Source organism: Apodemus sylvaticus, chromosome 22 (genome assembly GCF_947179515.1).
Source record: "Apodemus sylvaticus chromosome 22, mApoSyl1.1, whole genome shotgun sequence".
Lineage (NCBI taxonomy): Eukaryota > Metazoa > Chordata > Mammalia > Rodentia > Muridae > Apodemus > Apodemus sylvaticus.
In genome coordinates this window covers 2,490,237-2,513,567 of record NC_067493.1, presented here as the reverse complement: position 1 = coordinate 2,513,567, position 23,331 = coordinate 2,490,237, and the positions used below count along the sequence as shown (strand labels likewise).

Here is a 23,331-nt window from a genome sequence, read left to right as displayed (position 1 = left end):
TGTATTTTCAGCAATTTTCTTTGGAAATTTCTACTTCACAAGGGAGCTCACCTGGAGAAACAGGTGGACTAAGTTGGAAGGTCAGGGCTTTGTTGGCCCTGACACAGAAAAGCCAGCTCACTGGCCTCGAGAGTGTGTCTTTTAAGTGCTTCCACTCTTGGAAGAACTTCATGTTTTACAAGGCTTACTTCTACTGTTGGTCTTCCTTACAGTTTAATCCCTCAGGAGATTAAGCCATGTACCAGGCTGAAGAATGATTGCACAGCTCTCAGTTTCAAAAGGTCAATTATTTATCATTTCTTATATTTAGCTCTCTGAACTTCATTTCTCAGGAAGTGTATGTAGGAAATAAAATTAACACTGCACAAAAATACTGACTAGCATGGTTTCCTTTGAATATTCAATATTTTCTTTAATTCATATCACCTAGAACTTTCAACAGAGGTGGGAAGACTCAGGTAATACACCTTGCATTCACTGAGAGAATGACTCATCCTTGGGCACCAGGCTGTTCTGTCAGCATTAGTAGCTTGCCCTGGGTTCGAATCAAGTCCCATTGCAGCTTGCTGGGCATATTCTGATTTGGTGGTGAAAATGAAAGCACCAAGAAACAAAATCACAGACACAGTTGGAAATGATTTCACCTCACACAAGCTAACAGCCAAGAAAAAGTTGGCTGTGTGGGAAATTCACAGTCAGTAGAGCCCTGAGCTTCCAAAGATGTGCACTGACCATTAGCATTCCTCTCTGGAGGAAGAGCAGCCCCACAGCGACCCCTGCTGTGAAGAAGTGGCAGCACCTGGAGCTCAGAGGCTGAGCTGTGGTTCTAGGGAGCTTAGGATCTTCTGGATCCTTCCTTGGTCCCTGCTCCTGCTGTGGCCTCTATAAGTGTGGACAAGTCAATAGGGCGACTAACTATGGACCTGCCCTGCCAGGATTGCAAGACTCACACAAAACTCCGGGGCATGCCTGTGGCCACAAAATGGCCACTGCCAGCCATTCAGCTGTACCTCCCACATAAGGATTCTCTTTGGTGCCCTGCCCTCGTAAGAGGTTAGCTTTCTGCCAACCGGTTTAAGCAGGGGAGTCAGCTGGGTGCAGAAGCAGTCGGAAGAGCGTGGAGAGCTGGGTGGCCAAGGTGAGCTTCACCTGCTGGTTGGTCCTTGTTACTGCGGGCTGTATCCTTTCCATCCAGGTCTCAGTGGTGCCATATTCCTTTTCTGTGAGCGCCACCTGCTGGTTGGTTGTGTTATTACAAGCTGAGTATTTTTATAGTTGTGGTTGAATTTTGTCTTTGGTTGGGCCTTTATCTGTTCCCTGATTCTACACAGTGTCAAATCCTTCTGGGAATGAGGCCTTGATTTTGTATCTGTGGCAGTTTTCAGTGAGTAAAGACAAATCTGGGAGCTGTGGCTATGGCAGGACCAGGGGGGAATCCTGAGACTCAGTGTGAAGTACGTGAATATCGGCTGATCATCAATTAGGTATTGATTACCAATTGATTGATCATTGGTTATCGATCAATGATCTTTGACTAGGTATTGATTATCAATTGGTCAATTGTTGGTTATTGATCAATCATCAATTCACTTCTTGCCCCTTGCTCACCGTCATACCCCAGCCTCACACACATGCTCACACACACCACATACATTTAGTAAAAGCTACTAATATATGCAAATTTATTCAAATTAAATGATTCATGCAAATTCATTAATTTATCCTGGGCTCAGGGCAGCCGAGAGATGCCCACCACTCTGGTTCTTTTCTTATGGGTGTGCACCACTTCCTGGTTATTTCTCATGTCTGCCTGATGTAAAGAAAAAATGGATTGTGTTTGGGGAGAGGTCTTTCTCATGAGTGGCACTTTCTGGTTGTTTCTTGTATCTCTTTTAGAGGGGGAAGGTTTTATTTGTGTTTTTGTGTGCTGCATTTGTGTTTCTCAGAACAAGATGACTTTGAAAATGTGATTTAAGGGGGAACCTTGAGTAGTGATTTTGATTTCATGAAGTGATTTTGACTTGATGGACGTATTAATATGAGGCAGTCTACATCTACCATATTTTCTAGGTTCCCATCACCACAGAAGAGGCCAGGAAACTGGTTCCTGGCCTCATCAGGGAGTCCCCCCAATATGCTTACTTTTCCCTAACTAACCCAGACTGGGATTGCAACACCACTGAAGGTAGGAGGAGGCCTTTTGTCCATTGTCCATCTCTGCTGGCAGGTCTCAACGTGGCCACAAGATGGCTCCCAAATTTGTCCAGAGTGAATAATATTAGGAAGAGGGAAAATAAAAGCCCTACAGATTTTTTTAGACAGGGTCATGGAAACATTTTTGACGATACACGTCCATGGACCCTGAATCACCAGAAGCAAAGGCAGCGACCGCTTGAGCTTTTGTCAATCAGGGAACACCAGCTATGAAGACAAAGCCCCAGAGGGTGGAGTAGTTAGGAAAGAGTTGTCTAAGAGATTTAAGGACAGTGGCAAAGAGAGTATTTAATGGAGGACAGACTGCAGAGGAGACGCAGATGGGAGGACAGAAGCAACAGACTGGAGACCTGGGAAAGATCCTGTTGTCAGCCAAGGCCAAATCAGAAGAACATAAGTGATTCCTAAAAAGGATAGAGTCAATAACGGCGAAAAGGGAGGACTACGAATCAAAATTGTCCCCACCACAAGACCTGGGTTACACTAAAAATGAAATGGAAATCCATCATCTTTTGTTGATACAGTTCAACATTATATTGTACTAAAACCTACATATAGAGTATCTTCATCAGTTTATAAATGACTTCCCAGTGGCTACAGAAGAAAACAAAAATGGAGGACCTCTTAGATGCCTTAAAATTGAGGCTATCTAAGCCTCTGCAAAGAAAAAAAGCCTACTCTGCCAACTTCAGGTGGCCTTTGTAGACCTGTGGACTGCATACTCAGACCAGGGGTCCTGGCGTTAGCCAATGGCCAATGTGTAACCAATGGGCACAAGCTAACCACCACTCTATTTACACCTCAGTCACAATGGCTTCTGGATAAAAATGATACCAGAAGGACTCATTACCAGCCTCTCTTCTTGAATCCACCCAGTGTAACTACTCAGCTGCCCTGCTGTCGGACCCTGACCTCACTGGATGGGCCTCTGTATGACGGCTCACATAGATGTAGGGGTAACGGGGTCCACCAACGGTAACTGCCTCATTCAGGATGGACAGAGGTGTGCTGGGACAGTGGTGGTGTCAAATACCGAGATCACATGGGTAGAACCACACCTGGCAGGAATGTCAGCCCAGGAAGCTGAACTGGCAGCTCTGAAAATGTCAATTGAGCTAAGAAAGGACATTAAAGTCATTAGAGCCACTTCCTGTGGTGTAACAACACTTCCTATTATGTTACAGGCACTTCATATCAAGCCACAGCCACTTCCTGTGACAGTGACGTTCACTTCCGGTCATAGGATGGGCACTTTCTCTAAAACTTGAGACAATTCCTGTGATATACACTCACTTTCGGATAGGGGCAGTCCCTTCCTGTGACATCACAACCACTTCTTGGTGTGGCATGGACACTTCCTGTTCTTCAAATGGTCACTTCCGGTTCTTATGTGTCCACTTCCTGTGGTTTCATAGACTTAGGCATGCCCTCCTCACTGTGGTAAGGTTATCTTTTCCCCAGGGTCAAGACACAGAGGGCTGGTGTGCCATTGTTACCTCTCATATCCATGGGGCCATTTATAAGGAGAGAACCGATCTGATGAGCAAGGACTAAACTCCATCCCAGAGAGCAACAGGAAAGTCCAGTGGGTGGCCCCTAGAAATTGGGTACCTCATGTTCTTGATTGCACCAGACCCAGGAGTCCCCACGCTCTCTGATGAGACAAAATATATTATCTGGGCCAAAAAAATCTGCTGATGTCTCAGTGTTGTAAGAGATGAGGGAGGACAGCTAACTGACTACAAACTAATGTTTGAGAGAAAATGGGTCTACACGGAAAAATGGAAGAAATCAGAAACTTTCTAGAGTTCATGGGAAATGAATATGCAACATGCACAATCTCATGGAACACAAAGAAAATCAAAGTGGAGCTAAAGGAGAGTTCACAGCACCAAATGCCTACATTGAAAAATTGGAGAACTCCCATACAGGAAATTTATCAGCATGTTTTAAAGGCTACAACAAAAAGAAGTGAGGGAGCAAAGAAAACGAGGAGGAGACATCAAGAAATTTTCAAGTTGGGGGATGAAATTGATAAAATAGAAAAAGAACAATTCAAAGAATTAATGAAACATGGAGTTGGTCTTTTGATCCTTTTATTAGACAAGATAAACAAACCCCTATTAAAAGATAAAGAATATGCAAATCAATGAAATCTAAAATGAAACAGGGGATTAATTAACAGGTAATGAAGAAATCCAGAGAGTAATAAAGACATAGTTTAAAAAGTGTGCATTCCACCAACTTGGAAATTCTAAAAGAAATAGCTAACTTCCTCAATAGATTCCACATCCCAAAATTAAACTAGAGAAAAACAACTTAAACTGACATAAACATGAAGGAAAACAGACTGCATTAAAAATATGTCCACAATATGAGCCCACGTCTATGAGTTTTAGGGTAGCGTCCTACCAGACTTTCAAAGAGGATTTAACAAGAATTCAGTGTATTCAACAATATAGAAACAAAATAAATATTAGTCAATTTATTTTCTGAACCCCTGATTACTCATATTTCCAGTCAAGAAAGATTGAGTGATAAAAAGAGAATTACAGACCAATTATCCCTAAAACCACAGATTCAAAAAATACTTAAAAGATAAAACAAATAAAATAAAATATAAAACACATCAAAAGATTGTCCACCATTAACAATGAGGAAGGCTTCATTCTAGAAACAGTAATGGTTCAACAAAATGGGACTAAAGTGTAAGAAAAACCAAGAATTGATCATCTCATGAGGTAATGTAAAATTCTCTGACAATATTCAACACCACTTCATGATAAAATTCTCGGAGTTCTGCTGCTTACCGGGGCTGGAACATGGCTCCCTCTATTAAATTATCAGCAGCTTTCAATATTTCAAATATATCACTGCCTAATCTTGGCTTTCCTGGAACTTGCTTAGAGATCTACCTTTATCTCAGAGATCTGCATGACTCTGTCTCATGAACGGTGGGTTAAAAAGCATTTAACACCATGACATGAACTAAGCTTTTCTGCTTATATTTTAAATTCAGAACCCAGAATCCAAATATATCCCTTGGCAATTTGACACATACTTGTATCTTCATATGGCTACCTCAAAACAATAAGTAGGTAATAATAATTCCTAACATGATACAGTTCTCTTTCATACAACTGCAAACCCATATGTTTAGCTGAATGCAATCTTGTCCTAATGTAACCATTCCTTTAATGCTATTGGATATCCTGGATCAGAAGATTAAACTTCATTCAACTTCCTGATAACGCCTTGTATTTTGAACCTTTCTTTTTTATTTTTCCTTTCTTAGTTTCTATGTTTGTTAAAATTTTTCGGGCCAAATTCTATGCGGTGATTTTCAGGACTTATTTTGTCAGTACAATTAGTGAAAACAGCTTTACCTTAATCTCAAGGAAACTCTTCAGATGACGGCAGCAAACTTCTTTGCAAAAGCATCAAAAAAAAAAAAAATCTGCAGAGTGGAAATAATCCCAAGCACCCATGTCTATCATATCCTACTATGAATCCCTCCTAATTCCCACTTAATTCATGATCATATTCATTATGTTTCTCTCCAGCACACAGAATTTGGAGACTTATCCCTGTTGAAAACACTTTACCACATTGATTACATTAATAAGTTTTCTGTCCTGTGTGTGTTCTTTTATGATACTGGAGATGACTGTGTCTTGTAAAGGCTTTACCACATTGATTACATTTATAAGGTTTCTCTCCAGTATGTGTCATTTTATGTCTTTGGAGATCACTGGGTCTTGCAAAGGCTTTACCACATTGATTACATTCATAAGGTTTCTCTCCGGTATGCGTTCTTTTATGATATTGGAGAGAACTGAGACATGCAAATCTTTTACCACATTGTTTACATTCATAAGGTTTCTCTCCAGTATGTGTTCTTTTATGATATTGGAGAGAACTGCGCTGTGCAAAGGCTTTACCACATTGATTACATTCATATGGTTTCTCTCCAGTATGTGTTCTTTTATGTCTTTGGAGATCACTGTGCCGTGCAAAGGCTTTACCACATTGATTACATTCATAAGGTTTCTCTCCAGTATGTGTTACTTTATGATATTGGAAAGTACTGTGATATGCAAAGGTTTTCCAACATTGATTGCATACATAAGGATTCTCTCCAGTATGTGTTCTTTTATGATATTGGAGATGACTGTGCTGTGCAAAGGCTTTACCACATTGATTACATTCATAAGGTTTCTCTCCAGTGTGTGTCATTTTATGTCTTTGGAGATGACTGGATCTTGTAAAGGCTTTACCACATTGATTACATTCATGAGGCTTCTCTCCAGTATGTGTCATTTTATGTCTTTGGAGATTACTGGGTCTTGCAAAGGCTTTACCACATTGATTACATTCATAAGGTTTCTCTCCAATATGTGTTATTTTATGGTATTGGAGATCTCTGCATCTTGTAAAGGCTTTACTACATATATTACACTCATAGGGTTTCACTCCAGTATATCTTCTTACATGCCTGCAATGATAATTAGCACATGTGAAATCTTTACCACATTCATTACTCTGATCAAACATGTAATTAATATGAATTATGTTTACAATTTGTCTAATGGTAAAAAAAAGCATCAGATCTTAAGGTTTTAGCATTTTCTATGTTTATGTTATTCTCCCTCATCATGAGTTGTTCAAGACACCTGTGATGGTTATTACATGGCTCATATTTATAATACCCTCTTTTTATATGATGTATTTTAGCTATCTGAATAAAGTTAGAAAAACTCTGATCTGTATAACACTGATTGTATTCATATTTTTCCTCTATTGTGAATTACAACACATGTGACTGGGAACCAGGACATACAGAAGAATTTCCAAATTCCTAGTACCCATAAAGATTTTTTTACACTATGAGTTTTGGGATATTCCCTGAAAAGCTAAAAACCCAACTAATTACAAATGACTTTCATATTCCTAATTTCTTCCAAAGGCAGAATACTACATATCTTCTTGTTTTAGAACAAAAATTTTATGTTTCTTCCTTCCATATCCCTATGCTCACATGATTATTATCCATTGTGACACATGATATACCTAATAAAAAGAATGATAAATGAAAGGTTTATGCATTGCATTCACACTGTTTGAATTTTTGTTTCTCATAACATGTGCAATATGGACTAATGTTTCTCCACAACAATATTCTTGATTCTCATAAAATGCCCTCTCACCAAACTGAACCATATTACTACAAGAATATTAGTATCACCAAATTTTCTATGGACTATTTGCTTATTAGAATGTTTTGGATATAAATTTATCACTATTCAATGTGCAATTTCTAAATACTATGAGACTATACAGATTGGTAGATCCACAGCACAGGTCTAATGGAGCTACTTATCAAATGGATACACAAATCACATATCAGATCTTGAGGTCCATGGTTTTGAAAGAATATTATAATCATATCTACACTTACATGCCTGCTTTTTTACACTCTAGCTTTTTGCTGGAGATTCCATAAGATATTAAAATTTCCTCAGAGACAATTTTGTATCAGCTTGCACATGAAAATTACCTTTCATGACTTCTATTATCTTGACAATGTTCTTCAAGATGATGCTCTTCCCAATTATAGCCTAAAACACAGTACCAGAAAATGAATCGTATAGTATTGGAAAATAGGCAAAATTAAAGTTACTGTGAATTTTAACTGCACTGTGATAGTTACAGTGAAAATTCAGTGAAACTGAATTATTCAGCTCAATTTTCATAAAATTAAAATAATAGAAGATCATAAATAACCCAGAAACATTTGTTTCCTTCAGAAAGAAAAATAACAGTCTTACCTATAGCTTTGAGGTTCCGGTATGTTTCCGACATCACATTTTTGTAGAGACTCTTCTGGGAAGGATCCAGCAAATTCCACTCTTCCTCAGTGAAGTTCACATTCACATCATCAAATGTCACTGTATCCTAAATATTCCATACATGTGTACAACACAAAACATGAAACTATCATCACTGTAAAGGAAATATATGCTTCCTCAAAAACATATTCATATAATTTTGGCACTTGCTTCACTTGTTCTCTGACTCAGAACTTATAATCAATGTTTCATTTTAGAAGGACCTTGAATTATAAGTTACACCTCTGTCACTTTTGAACACTTTGAATAGGATACAGCCTTGCCAAAGAAATGCAAATTGAGAGGGGGATGCAGAGGAAACAGATCCACAATCCCAAGCACACATCTTAAAAATTTTATGAACAATTGCTAACAACAAACATGATGGGCAAGCTGGGTGTATTTTCTCATGTCTTTAATCACAGAGGCACGGCCAGGTGTATATCATTTACCTAGACACTGGCATGGCGTTTGTAATGTGTTCTAGGAGACTAAAGTGTATATTTTAAGACCCTCAATCCCTACAAAAAACAACCATGGGAAAAATGATACTGAACATCGGTATTCACCTGGCAGAAATATGAAGTTTAATCTATAACATTAGGTCAAATTTCAATACTGAAGACATGGATGAAAAAGCACACAAAAATATGCTTATATTACAAATATAAGACATGTGTTTTTTGTGGTTTCTCTACTACTTTAAGGACAGACAAAGTTACACAGCAAAATTTGGTTTAGAAAAGAAAAGCAAAAAATAGAATAAATATAAAAATATAAAACAACTAGACTTGTAAAATAGATTATCACTGATTAGCAAATGGATCTATTGTATTTTATATGATTTAAGGAAAGAGATTATTGTGAATATATGGGAGCATGAGAAGGAAGTTGAAGGGTCAGTTTCATCCACAACACAGAACACACCAAGGACACAATGTTTCCCCTCTAAAAGAAATGCGGGATAAAATGTGGAGCAGAGACTGAGGGCATGACCAATGAAAATTTGCCCCACTTGTGTGCCATCCTATGGATAGGCACCAATCCATGACATTATTAATGACACTCTGTTATGCTCCCACACTGAAGCCTTGATTAATTGTCTATTGAGAGGATCCACCCACCAGCTGACTGAAAAAGCTGCACAGATCCAGAGTCAAACCTTGCATGGACCTTGGGGAATCTTATGGAAGAGTTGGCAGGAAGACTGAAACCCCTGAGGAGGATAGGAACTCCACACGAAGACCAAGAGACTCAAGTAACAAGCACCCTTGGGGACACTCAGAGACTAAGCCACCAACCAAACAGCATACACAGGATGGACCAAGGCCCCTGGCACATATATAGCAGATGTGCAGCGAAGAGGCTCAGATGGTCATCTAATAAAAACTGTAGCTAGGGCTTTCCCTATAGCTGTGGGGGGGATATCTTTCCAATCTGTTTCTTTAACTGGGATGCCATGTCTGGCCTCAGTGAGAGAGGATGTACTTAATTCACAATAGAATTGATGCACCAATTTTCGGGATACCTGGGGGCCCCACAACCTCTCAAAGAAAAACAGAGGAGACTGGGGGAGGGACTCTGCCATAGCAAGGGACATAAAATGCGGATAGGGATAAGGGTGACAATGAATATATAAATTATTGGAAAAGCAAAAAAAGAGAGAAAAAATAAAATTTTTCATTCTATAAACACTATCCTGGAAGGTATCTGGAATGGCTCCTACCAGAAGATCTTCCACAAGCTTCACAAAGAAAGCCAGACAGGACAGACAAGCAGCCAAAGTCATCATCCTATCTAGAAGCTTTTTGTTTCAATCAACTGCATCCTGACCTTGACTATGGGCAAATATTTATTCTGTGATGAAAATGCATTCAGTCTTTCTTCAGGGATACTAACAGTCTGCAGGAAATCCTACACTGTTCAAACATCTAAAGTCTCTTCTGACACACAAGGCAAAATCTTGAAAGTCACCTCCTGTAACAGTTTGGGTACATCCCCTCCTTGTATACATCTCTCCATGGCAGATTTACCAATGCTTTCGTTATCTCAACAAACTATGGTCGCAAAATGAAATTCAAGAATCATCTTCATAATTTCAGTGCAATGAACTCTCATGGAGTCTTCCCTATGGCTCTGACTCTGCCAAAATATATCTGGATTTGGGCCAAATTGAAACCATACTGGAAGAATCCGGGATCTCGAATTTATCATCTATCAGTTTTAGAAGCCACACCATATGAAAGATCCTCTTAAGTTTGGCTTCTAAGGTGATGGACTCTGCCTCACTTGGTCCATATTTGCAGCAGGTTTTATTTAAAGTTCCTTCTTGGGACTAGGAAACACATTGCCTACTCCTTCCATGAATTTAAGTTTTAGCAGGAGGACGTGTTACACTTAGGATATGTTCTTAGAACATCTACCCACTAGAGAATTTGTTCCAATAAGTTCATATCTATTTTACTTATAACAGCTGGAAACTGAAAAAAATCAATAAGGCCGCCAACCAAAATTTGGATACAGAATATGTGGTTCATATACAAAATGGAAATCTATTCAGCTAGTAAAAACAAGAACATTATGAATCTTGCAGGCAAATGGATACAACTAGATATTATCATTCTAAGTGAACTAACCCAGACCCAAAAGGACATGCATGTATGTACTCACTTACAAATGGATAATAACCATAAAGTACAGGATGTATGCATGATATTTCTTGGACCTGAAGAAGGTAAACAAGAAGGAAGCCTAAGGGGCTGAATAGATGGCTCAGCTTTCTCATCCAGCCCAGGCCCACTTGCTTATGAATATTGTCACCCTCAGTGGAAGACACTTCCCACATCAATCATGTACATTATCTCACAAACTCACAGCAACCAGCCATTCTGATGAGGGCACACCCTCAACTGAGGCTCCTTCAGATGACTGTAGCTCTGAAATGTTGAAATGTTGGCAACTTCACCTCTCTCCTGACTATGTCTCCTTGTGGATTGACAAGATTATCGCTTCCTGACCACCTCCTCTCCTAGCTTTCAACATTAACCAGCAATCTCTCTTGAACATTACAAAAAGGTCAATAAAAGAGGCCACACTCTGCCAACACTATGAAAATCTAGACAGAAAAATGTAAAACAGGAATAAGCATCCACACAAACAAGAAAAACTGAGAAACCTTACCTAGACCAATAATCACCACAAAAGCAGCTGCCCAGACACCAGCATAAATAAATCAAGGAGTGGTTAATCTCATATTGCAGGATCTTAGAGAGAATACTTAAGAAATAATTACTTCCTATGAGAGTTTTAAAATAAAAAGGTCAAACTAATCACCTTTGTTTTGTAAAATAAAGTAGTACAAATAAAAAAACAAAAATGACCTTTCCATATATAGGTTGAAAAAGCATCTATATCCTCGATCAAAGGTGGATCTGAACATCTTTGAAGATTAAGAACAAGAAAGGGTTTCTCAATTTAAAAGATATAATTAAGAAACAACCCCCAGTGTAACCAGGGTTAGTTATGGTTGCAAATTAGAAGGTTAAGGTTAGGGGTAAGGTACAAGGGTTGTTAGGGTTAGGATTTTTAAGAAATTAAGAGGTTAAGATAGGATTAGAGATTTAGGATAAGTCTCAGGCTTAGTCTCAGGTTTAGGGTAAAGTTGGCCACCATTGTTCTTGATGGTCCCATGCCCACTGAATCAATAGTATCTCTATTAGACAAAGAAGAAATGTCAGGGTTAGGGTCAGTCTCAGGATTAAGTCAAAGAATTTGTTTGTTGTGCTTTGTGAAAACAGCTTCTATATTTTCTCTCATCTGCCTTCCTAGTCCTTGTTTTCATAAGAGCAAAATCTTCTTTCTTGCCCCCAATGAAAGTGGAAAGTGAGTTATCCATGAAACTAGAATTCCCAGATGAGAACGTTCTTTACATTATTATGGGGCCCAGTTCACATACAACAGTAGAGTAAATATGACTCACAACATCATTTTTCCCAAGCTCACCAACAAACTGCACCTAAAGATATTCTTAAGTTTATTAAAGAATGACAGTAAAATGACCTTGTTATTAGTTAGTACCTGTTGATCAATTTATTACCTACTCTGAGGTCAGAACACACCTCATCCCTCCCCAGGCTCTGAAGAGCTTCTTTAAAAGCATCAGCCTAGACAGGTGAGGCACGCATACACTGCCACCACCACACACACATCACTGGGCATTTGTAAACCAGGAGACTGCAGTGAGTTCCAGCCAACCTAGAAGATATAGTGAGTTCTAGGGCATCCCTAGACTATACAGCAGGATCCTGTCTCAAAACATGCAAGTTAATAAACATCCACACTACATGTGTGCTACTCAAAGAACTTCAGTTTAGGAACAAATTTGCAGGCAACAATTAGAAATTACACCAAGTTACTTCAACGCAGCAACCTCTGGACTCAGGCGTTGGATTCCTTTCTCAGAAGGAATATTAAATAACACTGGCAAGCCTTACAGCTTTACAGTGATAACTTCAAAACAGAGTCAGAAAAATATGGGCCAAATGTTTCACAACTGAGCTAATGGCTTGGCTGCTGAAGTTACCACGCTTCTAATCCAGTTTGGTATACCTATTTCTTCAACTAAACAGTAGGACAGCATGAACAGGTTTTGCACTTAGCAGTTGCCACTTGGTCTCAGGTCTCAGGTGGCTCTCACTGTTAGTCTATGTCCTCCCATATTTCAAAAGAACCTGGACAGCCAAGCAGTGGTGGGACACACCTTTATTCCCAGCACTTGTGGGGCAGAGACAGGTAGATCTCTTGTGAGTTCGAGGCCAGCCTGGCCTAAAGAGCAAGTTCCAGAACAGCCAGGTCTACACAGAAAAATAAATAAAGAAAGAAAAATGTCTTGAAAATTCAAGATAATAATAGTAATGGTGATAAAGTCCTGATAGACTTTTTTTTTCACTGTTTTGAATTCCAGACACAACAGATGGGCAATTCTAGCTTTGTTTTGTTTTGTTTTGTTTTGTTTTTTTAAAAAAAGAAACGAAGCTCTTCAAAGATCTGGTAAGTTTCACCACTGCCTTCCCAATGGCAAAACTGTGTTTCCAAGTTTCTCCAAAAGCAATTAGTGGATGGAAAGGAAGAATACACTCAGAAGAAAAGAATTGTGAAACTCCACGATAAGGTAATAGAAAAAAATGGGTAACCAGATCAGGATTAGCATGTCCCTGCAAACACACACACACACACACACACACACACACACACACACACACACACACACACACACACCAAACTTTGCAAGACCCAGTTTCATTTCAAAGTCTGGTCACTCCTGATTCTTCAACTGCCCCAGTATCTTCACCTCTCCACTGACCTTTCCTGGCCTCTCATACTGGCAAAACTCAACTGCTACTCAATTTCATTATGCCTTGTCTTAGTCAAGGTTTCTATTACTACACAAATATCTGGACCAAGAAGCAAGTTGGAGAGGAAGAGGTTTATTCAGCTTACACTTCCACATTGCTGTTCATCACTAAAGGAGGTCAGGACTGGAACTCCAGCAGGTCAGGAAGCAGGAGTTGATGCGGAGGCCATGGAGGGATGTTTCTTACTGGCTTGCTTCCCCTGGCTTGCTCAGACTGCTCTCTTATATAAACTAAGATTACCAGTCCAGGAATGGCACCACCCACAGGGTCCTCTCCCCTTGATCACTAATTTAGAAAATATCCAAAGTTGTTTCTCATGGAAGCACTTCCCCAACTGTAGAGCTCCTTTCTCTGTGATAACTCCAGCCTGTGTCAAGCTGACACGAAAAAAACCAGCCAGAACAAGGCTCTTCTTACTTGGCTGCCTTGTCTAAATTCAGTAAAATAGATATGCTTAGCCATACAGAGACTTGAAATGCCATGGTTTTTTGATACTACAGTGGCCCCTGTGCTTCTTTGAGAGATAAAAAGGAGTCAGGGATGATGGACTGTACAAGGTGGATGGAGAGTTAGGAGAAAGTAGAATGTAAATTAAATAAATAAATAATAAATAAATAAGTGGGGAAAGTAAAGAAATACATATAAATAGAATGAAAATTTAGAAATCAGCCCATTATTTTTAAAACATACCCAACTCTATATTTCAGGTGTAAGACAAGGAGAAAAGATTTTTGGCCAAAATATCACACAAATGACCTCTCAGTAAAATTCACACAGTTTCTTTTTTCTTCTAAAATGCTATGATCTCAGTTTCCTCTGGCTGCATACTGTCAACACTCCAATCTTGCAAGTCCTATGAGAACAACTGATTAAGCTCCCTGGACAGCTTTCTATGACTTTCATCATCTCAATTCCTGATATATTCCACATTCCTGCCAAAAAGAATAAATTCTGTCTGGCCACGAAATCAACTTTTGATACCATTTATTTTTGTTATTGTTGTTGTTCTAGCTTGCCTCTCTGCTGCCGTGATGGAATCTTTTGAGCAGAAGCATCTCTTTTAATGAACTGTTGTTGTGAAAGTTTTTGTCAGAGCACAATTCATCACTTTGGGAGCTTAGAGTAGAAACTGAAGCTACAACTGAAGATAAAAGCATGGACAAACATTGTGTCCTGGTTTGCTGTCCTGCTTGGTCAGTGTCCCATGCTCAGGTAGCTCTCTCATCCAACCCAGGCCCACTTGATTATGAATATTGTCACCCTCAGTGGAAGAGCCTTCCCACATCAATCATCCACACTATCTCACACACATAGCAACCAGAAATTCTGATGAGGGCACACCCTCAACTTAGGCATCTCCAGATAACTGTAGCTCTGAAATTTTGAAATGTCGGTGGCTTCACTTCTCTCCTATGTGTCCTTGTGGATTGCTAAGATGATCTCTTCCTGCCCACCTCCTCTCCTAGCTCTCAAAATTAGCCTGCATTCCCTCTTGAGCACACCCTCCAAACAGGTCAGTCAAGAGACAACATTTAAACAACATCCTATGAAAATCCAGAGGGCAAACTCTAAACCAGGAATAAAGCTCACACCCAAAAAACTCACACCCAGAAACTAATTCCTAGACCCATTATCACCACAAACCCAGATGGCTAGACACGAACATAGGAATGTAATGAATAATAGCCAGGAAAATATTTCACCAAGAAAGACAAGCTATGATTTCACAGCAGGTCCTGAGAAACTAAAACATGCAAGAGATCTAATGCAAGAGAGGTTGTATGGGGGAAGGGAGAGGAATGAGAACCTGAGGATGGGATAGAGGTACACAAGAAAACCTGAAGTCAGGCAGACAGATGGGAAGCAGGGAACGAGCAATGAAGGAAGAGGAAGAGAATAGAGAGAGTGCATGTGCAGAAAATAGAGACAGAGTACAAATATAGAAGGTTGTACAGGTATATAATACACAAACGGGAAACAGCAGCAGTTGATTGAGGTAGCTAATGGCCTAAGCATTTCCTAAGTCACTAAGAGCAGGACATTGAAATTGCCTGTCCACTGACAAATATTGAGGCAAGGATCATCCAAAGAACAACAAATGGAAGAGAGAATCACAAGAATTAAAAATGAATAGCAAGCAGGCAGTGGTGGTGCACATCTGACATCCCAGCACTCTGGGAGGCAGAGGCAAGCAGATTGCTGAGTTAGAGTCCAGCCTGGTCTACAGAGTGAGTTCCAGGACAGCCAGGGCTACACAGAGAAACCCTGTCTTGAAATAAAACAAGCCAACAAATCCAAAACAACAACAACCAAAATATGAATCACAAAAAAATTGATAAATTGGTAAAAAAAAAAAAATTCGAATTCTAAAACTTTCCAGGCACTAAATAGCCAAGAGTTCTGCAACATATGATAAGGCAAAACCACAAATGATTGGAGGAAGAGAAAAAAATAAAAAGGAGAAGAAGAAGAAGAAGAAGGGAGAGGAGGAAGTAAGAGGAGGAGAAGGAAGAGGTAGAGGAGGAGGAGGAAGAAGAAGAAGAAGAAGAAGAAGAAGAAGAAGAAGAAGAAGAAGAAGAAGAAGAAGAAGAAGAAGAAGAAGAAGAAGAAGAAGAAGAAGAAGAAGAAGCGGAAGAGGAAGAGGAAGAAGAAGAAGAACAACAGCAGCAGCAGCAAAAACAACAACAAGAAGAAAACAAAAAGAAAAAGAGAGCAGGGGCAAGGGTGAGGGTGAGGGTGGGGGTGATGGCGATCAATCAGTAAAAAGGACAAGAAAATATTTCCAATTAACACTAAATGAAAACATTCCCAAACTAAAGAAGGTGCCTGTTAATTTAAAAGAAGCATCCAATATACAAAATACGTTGGAAAAAAGTCCCTTTGCCACATAATAATAAAAACATTGAACTTCTAAAGTAAAACAATAAACAAACTACAATAGAAAAAAATAACAAAACTAGAGAGCAAAAACAAGTCACATATGCAAGCAGAGCTGTTCGATTTATACCTGTCTTTTTAATGAATGTTATAAAACACAAAAGGGTTTGCACACGTGCTGCAGAGTCACAGAAACCACACATGTTCCTACAAGAAAGCCACGGGTCTGAATGTTTTGGGCAGATTCAGAATCAGCCATGACAGTGAGGTCACTCAGAGACCACTGGCTGATGTGACAAGTGAGGAGCAGCACAAGGGACCTCACAGATGTGCACATCTGGCTGATGTTTCCCATCCAGCCACAGAGAGGACCCCCCACCCCAACACCCACTGCTCAGCCGCCTGTCCCTACCCATTATGGGCAGTGATCCTGTGCTCACCATGTCGTGATTTCACAGCTTCCCTGAGGTCCCCTCACAGCACACAACAGCAGAGCTCAGAGCAGGACACGGAGAATCACTCAAGCTGCACAGCAAGGATGAATTTCCCCACCCGCAGGAAGGGCAGGAAGTCCTCCTGCAGGAGCGGCTTCTCCCTGTGCTGCTCAGCAGCTGAGGGAACTTCCTGGTGAATCAGGGCCTTGGGGGCGGGGCTGTGACGTCATCACTGTGGGACCGCTCTCCTGCCTGCCCTTCACCTGCCTGTCTCCTGCTGTGGGCAGAGGGTAGAGACCCAGGGTCTTCCTGTACAGAGGGCTGGGGGCGGGGCCGCGTGAGGGGGCGGGGCCGGTGACAGACAGACAAACAGGGCAGTGAGCTTGTTCAGTATTCATGCCTTGGCCTGCCCTCACCCGGCGACGCCCCGCCCTCTGGCCCTGGGCCCCGCCCACCTCTGCAGAGCTGAGCTCCCAGGGGAAATAGATGCAGGGATGCTGTGGTCGGGGGGCGTGGCCATCAGCTGGGGCTCCTCCCTGTGGGCGTGAACCTGTGGGGGCAGGGTATCGATGTCCTGGTAGGAGGGAAAGGTCGTGGGGTCAAGGGGTGAGGGGAAAGGCAGGGGACTGCAGTGTCAGAGATGGAGCAGGCTCAGGGCATCTGCACAGGGTCACAGGCTGACTCAGGCCACACCTGAACCTTCCTGTCACTCTCACCCCGCCCCGCCCATAGCAGCTCTGGGAACCACGCCCCCACCTGTCTCTCTCAGCCTGTGCCCCGCCCCCAGCTTCTATAGATCAGAGTTTAGAAGGTTATAAAAGTTCCGTCTCATTCACACTCTGAGAAGAATCATGGGACATTGTGTCTTCCACTGTGTAGTGTAGGGAAGCGCAGTCTCCCAGCACACACTGAGCCAGGAGTTGAACATTCTCTCTGTTGTTCATATGCTATTGTGTGCTAGTCATGGTTACAAAATATCTCCAAACTTCCTGTGACTCCTGTCATCTGGGGAACACGTCATTATGCTAAATCCAAAATGCCTGGATTATAAAGATCCAACCCCTGTCCTGTCCAATATCAGTACCTGTGCAGACATTCACTGAGTTATCATGCTGATGTCTTGTCTGATAATCAGTCCCTGCCAGTCAGTGCCATTTGATGAAACATTTCTCTGTTGATGTTTGTTCACACCTCATTAAGAATTTGAGAACAATTTCATACATTTTTTCTAAAGGACATGAAAGATTCCACATGGCATTTCTGCGAGAGAATTTTATTGCTAATGTTCTTATGCACCATATATTTTTCATTCATGTCTAGTTGGTATTTGTTTTGAAACAGTTCTGTGTTTCATTACATTGCAACAACACAAATGTATGTCTATGATGCCAATTTATGTGACTTGGTTAGATTCCAATCAGTGCCACCGATGGAGCATTACATTTGATTTATATTTGTTTGAACTACATTATTTTTGGCCCATAATACTCACACTGATTTAAATAGAATATTTAACTCCATTTTTGGAATGGTTGCTAAGTCACTGGCTTAAAATAAAATCTGGCTGTGGAGTTTATTGCACTATCTTAGATAATATGAAAAAAAATTGGCTCCATACTTTTGTTGAATTATGCTTTGACAATTTGAATATTTTTCAGTACTTCTGCAGACCTGTATATTGGGAAGATTGAGTGCCTTGACACTGTGATATTCTGTCCTTGTTGTATATTGTGTGGTAATATCATGTCAAATGCATTGGGAATGTGTGTTGAGGCTGTCTCTGCACTCCATTGTGACCCCTATGGAAATTCTTTCTTGGTCTGTGGCAGTCTTTTGGAAGTAATTTGGTGCACATGAGCATTGGACTTGGATCCATACCATACTCATTATAGGCAGACTACAGTTCAAATATAAACGTCCTTCAATGAGCTTGAATTTGAGTTTGCCAAGATTGAGAGCTGAGAGTCCATGTTGTTTTCCACAGAGAAATCATCCATGTCCTTGGAAAACAGATGCCTGATCTCTGAGCCCTCTGCACCGAGCCAAGTTTCACTCAGCAGCCTTATATCCCAGGAAGACCTGCCTTCTCCTGCCACCTCTCCGCATACCTTCATCTGAAACATAAAGAACTGGAGGTCTGGAAAAAGACATACTAAGGATTCCCATCAGATGACGGCCACACCAGGATCAACAAGGCGCATGCCCTCCCAACACCCACTACAATAAGAATTTTTATGGACCAACATTTTCAGGAAACCCTTGAAACAACACAATCAGCAAAAGACATGGATACATAATACATAATACCTCCAAAGAAGGCCTACACCGATACAGCAAGCCCGGGATAGCAAGAAATATAGGAAAATGACTATAATTCAACCTTGTAAAGATGATAGTGTTCTTTAAATAGAAAAAGTGTCAAAACTGAAAATTATCTTGGAAAAATAATAAAGATAAAATGGTAGACAGGACATATTTATAAAATAAATACATAAATTTATTTTGTATTTTTACTACTTTACCATTATTATTTTCCAACAAATTCTTCAATTTTAACATTTTTCTATATATTTGTTCAACTTTCTCAGAAATATTTTGCATGTAATCTCCAATTTTTTCATAAAATTTTTATGTGCTTCGTCAATTAGTAAACAAATATTTTTTGTTAACCATTTTACCATTATTATTTTCCAATAAATTATTCAAATTTACATTATTTTTCTTTACCTTTCTTCAGTTTTTCAGAAATAGAGTCTATGTAAAGCTTCAACTTTGTCATAAAATATTTCTATTTCCCACTTCAATTTGTTTAGAAATGTTGTCCATGAAAATTTTCCATTTTAACAATATTTTTATATTTCTTCAATTTTATCAGACGTATTTTTCATCAAATCCTTCCAAGTTATCAGAAATTTTTCTATGTACTTGGCCAATTAGTAAAGATACATTTTATGTTTCCTAATTTGCCACTATTGATTTTCAAAATTGTCAATTTTAACAATATTTCTATATATTTCCTCATTCTTATCAATAATATTTTCCTTGAAAATATTCAATTTTATCAGACTGTATTTCTAATTAACTCTTTAAGAAGTGTAGAATTCCTTTCTATGTCTACCCTGGATTGAAGATTCATGGAAATCTTCAATTTGAACACTTTCTATATATGTGTTCTATTTTATCAGAAATATTTTCCATCAAAATCTTCAATTATAATGGAAATATTTTCTATGTGATTGGCCAATTACTACAGAAATATTTTCTTTGTTTACAGTTTTGAAAATATTATCTTCCATCAAATTCTTCATATTTAATATATATTTCTATATATTTCTCCAGTTCAGAAATACCATGTAAATCTTCAAATTTATCATAAAATACTTCTATTTAACAATTCAATTAGTTTTGACATATTAATATGTCTATAATTTTATCCATATGTCTTCAATTTTAACACTTTTTTCTATACTTCTTCAATTTTATCAGAAATATTTTCCATCAAATCATTTTAATTTATTAGAATATATTTTATGTGCTTGGTCAATTAGTAAAGGTGTATTTTATATGTTTACTATTTTACCATTATTATTTTCCACTAAGTTCAATTTTAACTCTATTTCTTATACGTTTCTTCTATTTTTAAGTAATATTTCCATGAAAACATTCAATATTAACACATTTTTATATACTTCATAATTTTTTCAGCCATATATTTGAAGTATATATTCAATTTTATCAGGAAATGTTTCTACTTATCTCTTTCATTAGCTCAGAAATGTTTTCTATATTTATCATTTTACCTGTATTTTTCCATGAAAGTCTTCATTTTAACAAAATTTCTATGATTTTTCAATTTTATCAGAAATATTTTCCTTCAAAACATTCAATTTTATCAGAAAATTATTCTTTGTGCTTGGTCATTTAGCAAAGGTTAATTTGGTATGTTTATTTTTTACCATTAGTATTGTCCAATAAATGCTGTTATTTTAACACATTTTTCTATACATTTCTTCAAATTTATTAGCTTATTCCATCTAAATCTCCAATTTTACCACAACATTTTCTCTGCATTTGGTCAATTATTAAAGACATATTTTCTATGTTTACCAATTTACTATGGTTATTTTCTATTAAATTATTCAACTTTATTACATTTGTCTACATATCATTACAATTTCATTAGAAATATGTTAGACTAAAATCTTCAATTTTATCAGAAAATGTTTCTACATACCACATCATTAAGTTTAGAAATGTGTAATATGTCTACCATTTTATCTGTATTATTTTCAATGACAATCTTTAATTTTAACACTTTTTTCTATACTTCTTCAATTTTGTAAGAAATGTTTTCCATCAATATCCACTATTTTATTAGAAAATATTTCTTTGTTCTTGGTCAATTAGAACGGATATATTTTCTACATTTACTATTTCATGATTATTATTTTTCAAGAAATTCTTCAATTTTAGCACTTTCTCCTATGTATTTCTTCAATTTTATCAAGCAAAGTTTCTATTGACCACTTCAATTATTTTAGAAATGCTTAATATATCTACTATTTTATCTGTATTATTATCCTTGAAAATCTTCTATTTAAGTTATTTTTGTATGTATTTTTTAATTTTATCAGAAATATATGTAAATCTTCCATTTTATGAAAAAAAGTTTCTATTTATTTAAATCGTTTAGAAACGTTTTCTGTCTACCATTTTATCTATATTATTTTCCATGAAAATCTTCAATTTTAATACATTTTTCTATAGTTCTTCATTTGTAACAGAAATATTTTCCTTCACAACCTTCGATATTTTTAGATTTGTTTCTACTTGCTTTGTCAAATCATTTAAAATATAAATAAAGAACAAACCTAATAAAAATAATTTTAAAAAAGAAATATTTTCCATCCAAATCTAACTATTAGAATTTTTTCTATATGCTTGGCCAATTAGAAAAGATATTTTGTATTTTCACTATTTTATAATTATTGTTTTCCAACAAATTCTACAATTTTAATGCGTGTTGCCATATATTTCTCTAATTTTATCAATATTTTCCATGAAAATCTTCAATTTTATCAAAAAATGATTCTATTTACCACTTTAGTTAGCTTAGAAATGGTTAATATGTCTACCATATCTATATGGTATGGTACTATCTATAACGCATACTATCTGTAAAATTTTCCTTTAAAATCTTTAATCCTATCATTTTGTATATATTTTCTTCAAATATATTGGAAATATTTTCCATCAAAATCTTCAATTTCATCAGAAAATGATTCTACTTAACTCTTTAATTAATTTAGAATGTTTCTTTTTTTTAAAGATGTATTTATTATTTTATGTAAGTACACTGTAGCTGTCTTCATATTTGAACTCAGAACCTTTGGAAGAAGAATTCGGTGCACTTATCTGCTGAGCCACCTCTCCAGTCACAATGAATATTTCTATTTTTACCTTTTAGCTATATTATTTCCTATGAAAATCTATTTTAACAATTTTTTTCTAGAGTTATTTACTTGTATCAGACATATTTTCCATCAAAATCGTCAAAATTATCAGAAAACTTTTCTCTGCTTGGTTATTTATTAAAAGTAATTCTTCAATATTTCCTTTTTAACTGTATTATTTTATTACAAATTCTTCTATTTCAACACTTTCAATATATTTCTTCAATTTTGTCATAAATAAATTTTTCCTTATGAATTTTCAATATACTTTTGTAAAATTTCAGTATATTTCTTCAATTTTGTCAAAACTAAATTTTTCCTTGTAAATTTTCAATTTTAGCAGAAAATGTTTCTGCTTCCTTTTTTAATTATTTTACAAATGGTTTTATTCAACCATTTTATCAGTAGTATTTTCCATGAAAATATTCTATCTAAATATTTTACTTTTTATTTTCTCTATTTTAACAGAAATATATTCCTTCAAACTCTACAATTTTTTCAGCATGTTTTTCTATCTGCTTAGTCAATTAGTAAAGATATATTTCCTATGTATACTATTTTACCTTTAATATTTTCCAACAAATTCTTCAATTTTAGCATGTTTTTCTATATATTTCCTCAATTTTATCAGAAATAGTATCCATGAAAACCTTAAATTATATCCGATATTGCTTCTTCTTACTACTTCAGTAATTTTAGAAATATTTAATTTTCTCTATCATTTTTTATGTATTATATTCCATGACATCTTTATTTCTTCAATTTTATCAGACATATTTTCTATCAAAATATTCAATTTTATTAAAATATGATTCTTTGTGCGTGGTCAATTAAGATATAGTATCTATATTTTCTATTTTACCATTATTATTTACCAACAAATTCTATTTTAACCCATTTTTATATATTTCTTCAATTATTTTCTGAAATATTTTCCATATAATTCTTCAATTTTATCAGAAAATGTTTCTACTTCCCTCCTCATTTAGTTTAGAAATGTTTCCTATGTCACCCATATTATCTGTATAATTTTTCAGGAATATCTTCAATT

General features: G+C 37.3%; 1 protein-coding gene across 1 annotated transcript in view; it reads right to left on the bottom strand.

Moving 5' to 3' along the window:
• LOC127672654 (zinc finger protein 431-like) overlaps window positions 1-23,331 on the bottom strand; it is a 263,925-nt gene that overhangs the window by 26,071 nt on the left and 214,523 nt on the right. The window contains exons 2-4 of the mRNA XM_052167958.1: window positions 8,043-8,169; window positions 7,772-7,832; window positions 5,873-6,541 (exon numbers count right to left, since the gene is read on the bottom strand). Coding sequence (XP_052023918.1) covers window positions 5,873-6,541; window positions 7,772-7,832; window positions 8,043-8,169 — 857 coding nt within the window. The remainder of the gene's footprint in view (window positions 1-5,872; window positions 6,542-7,771; window positions 7,833-8,042; window positions 8,170-23,331) is intronic.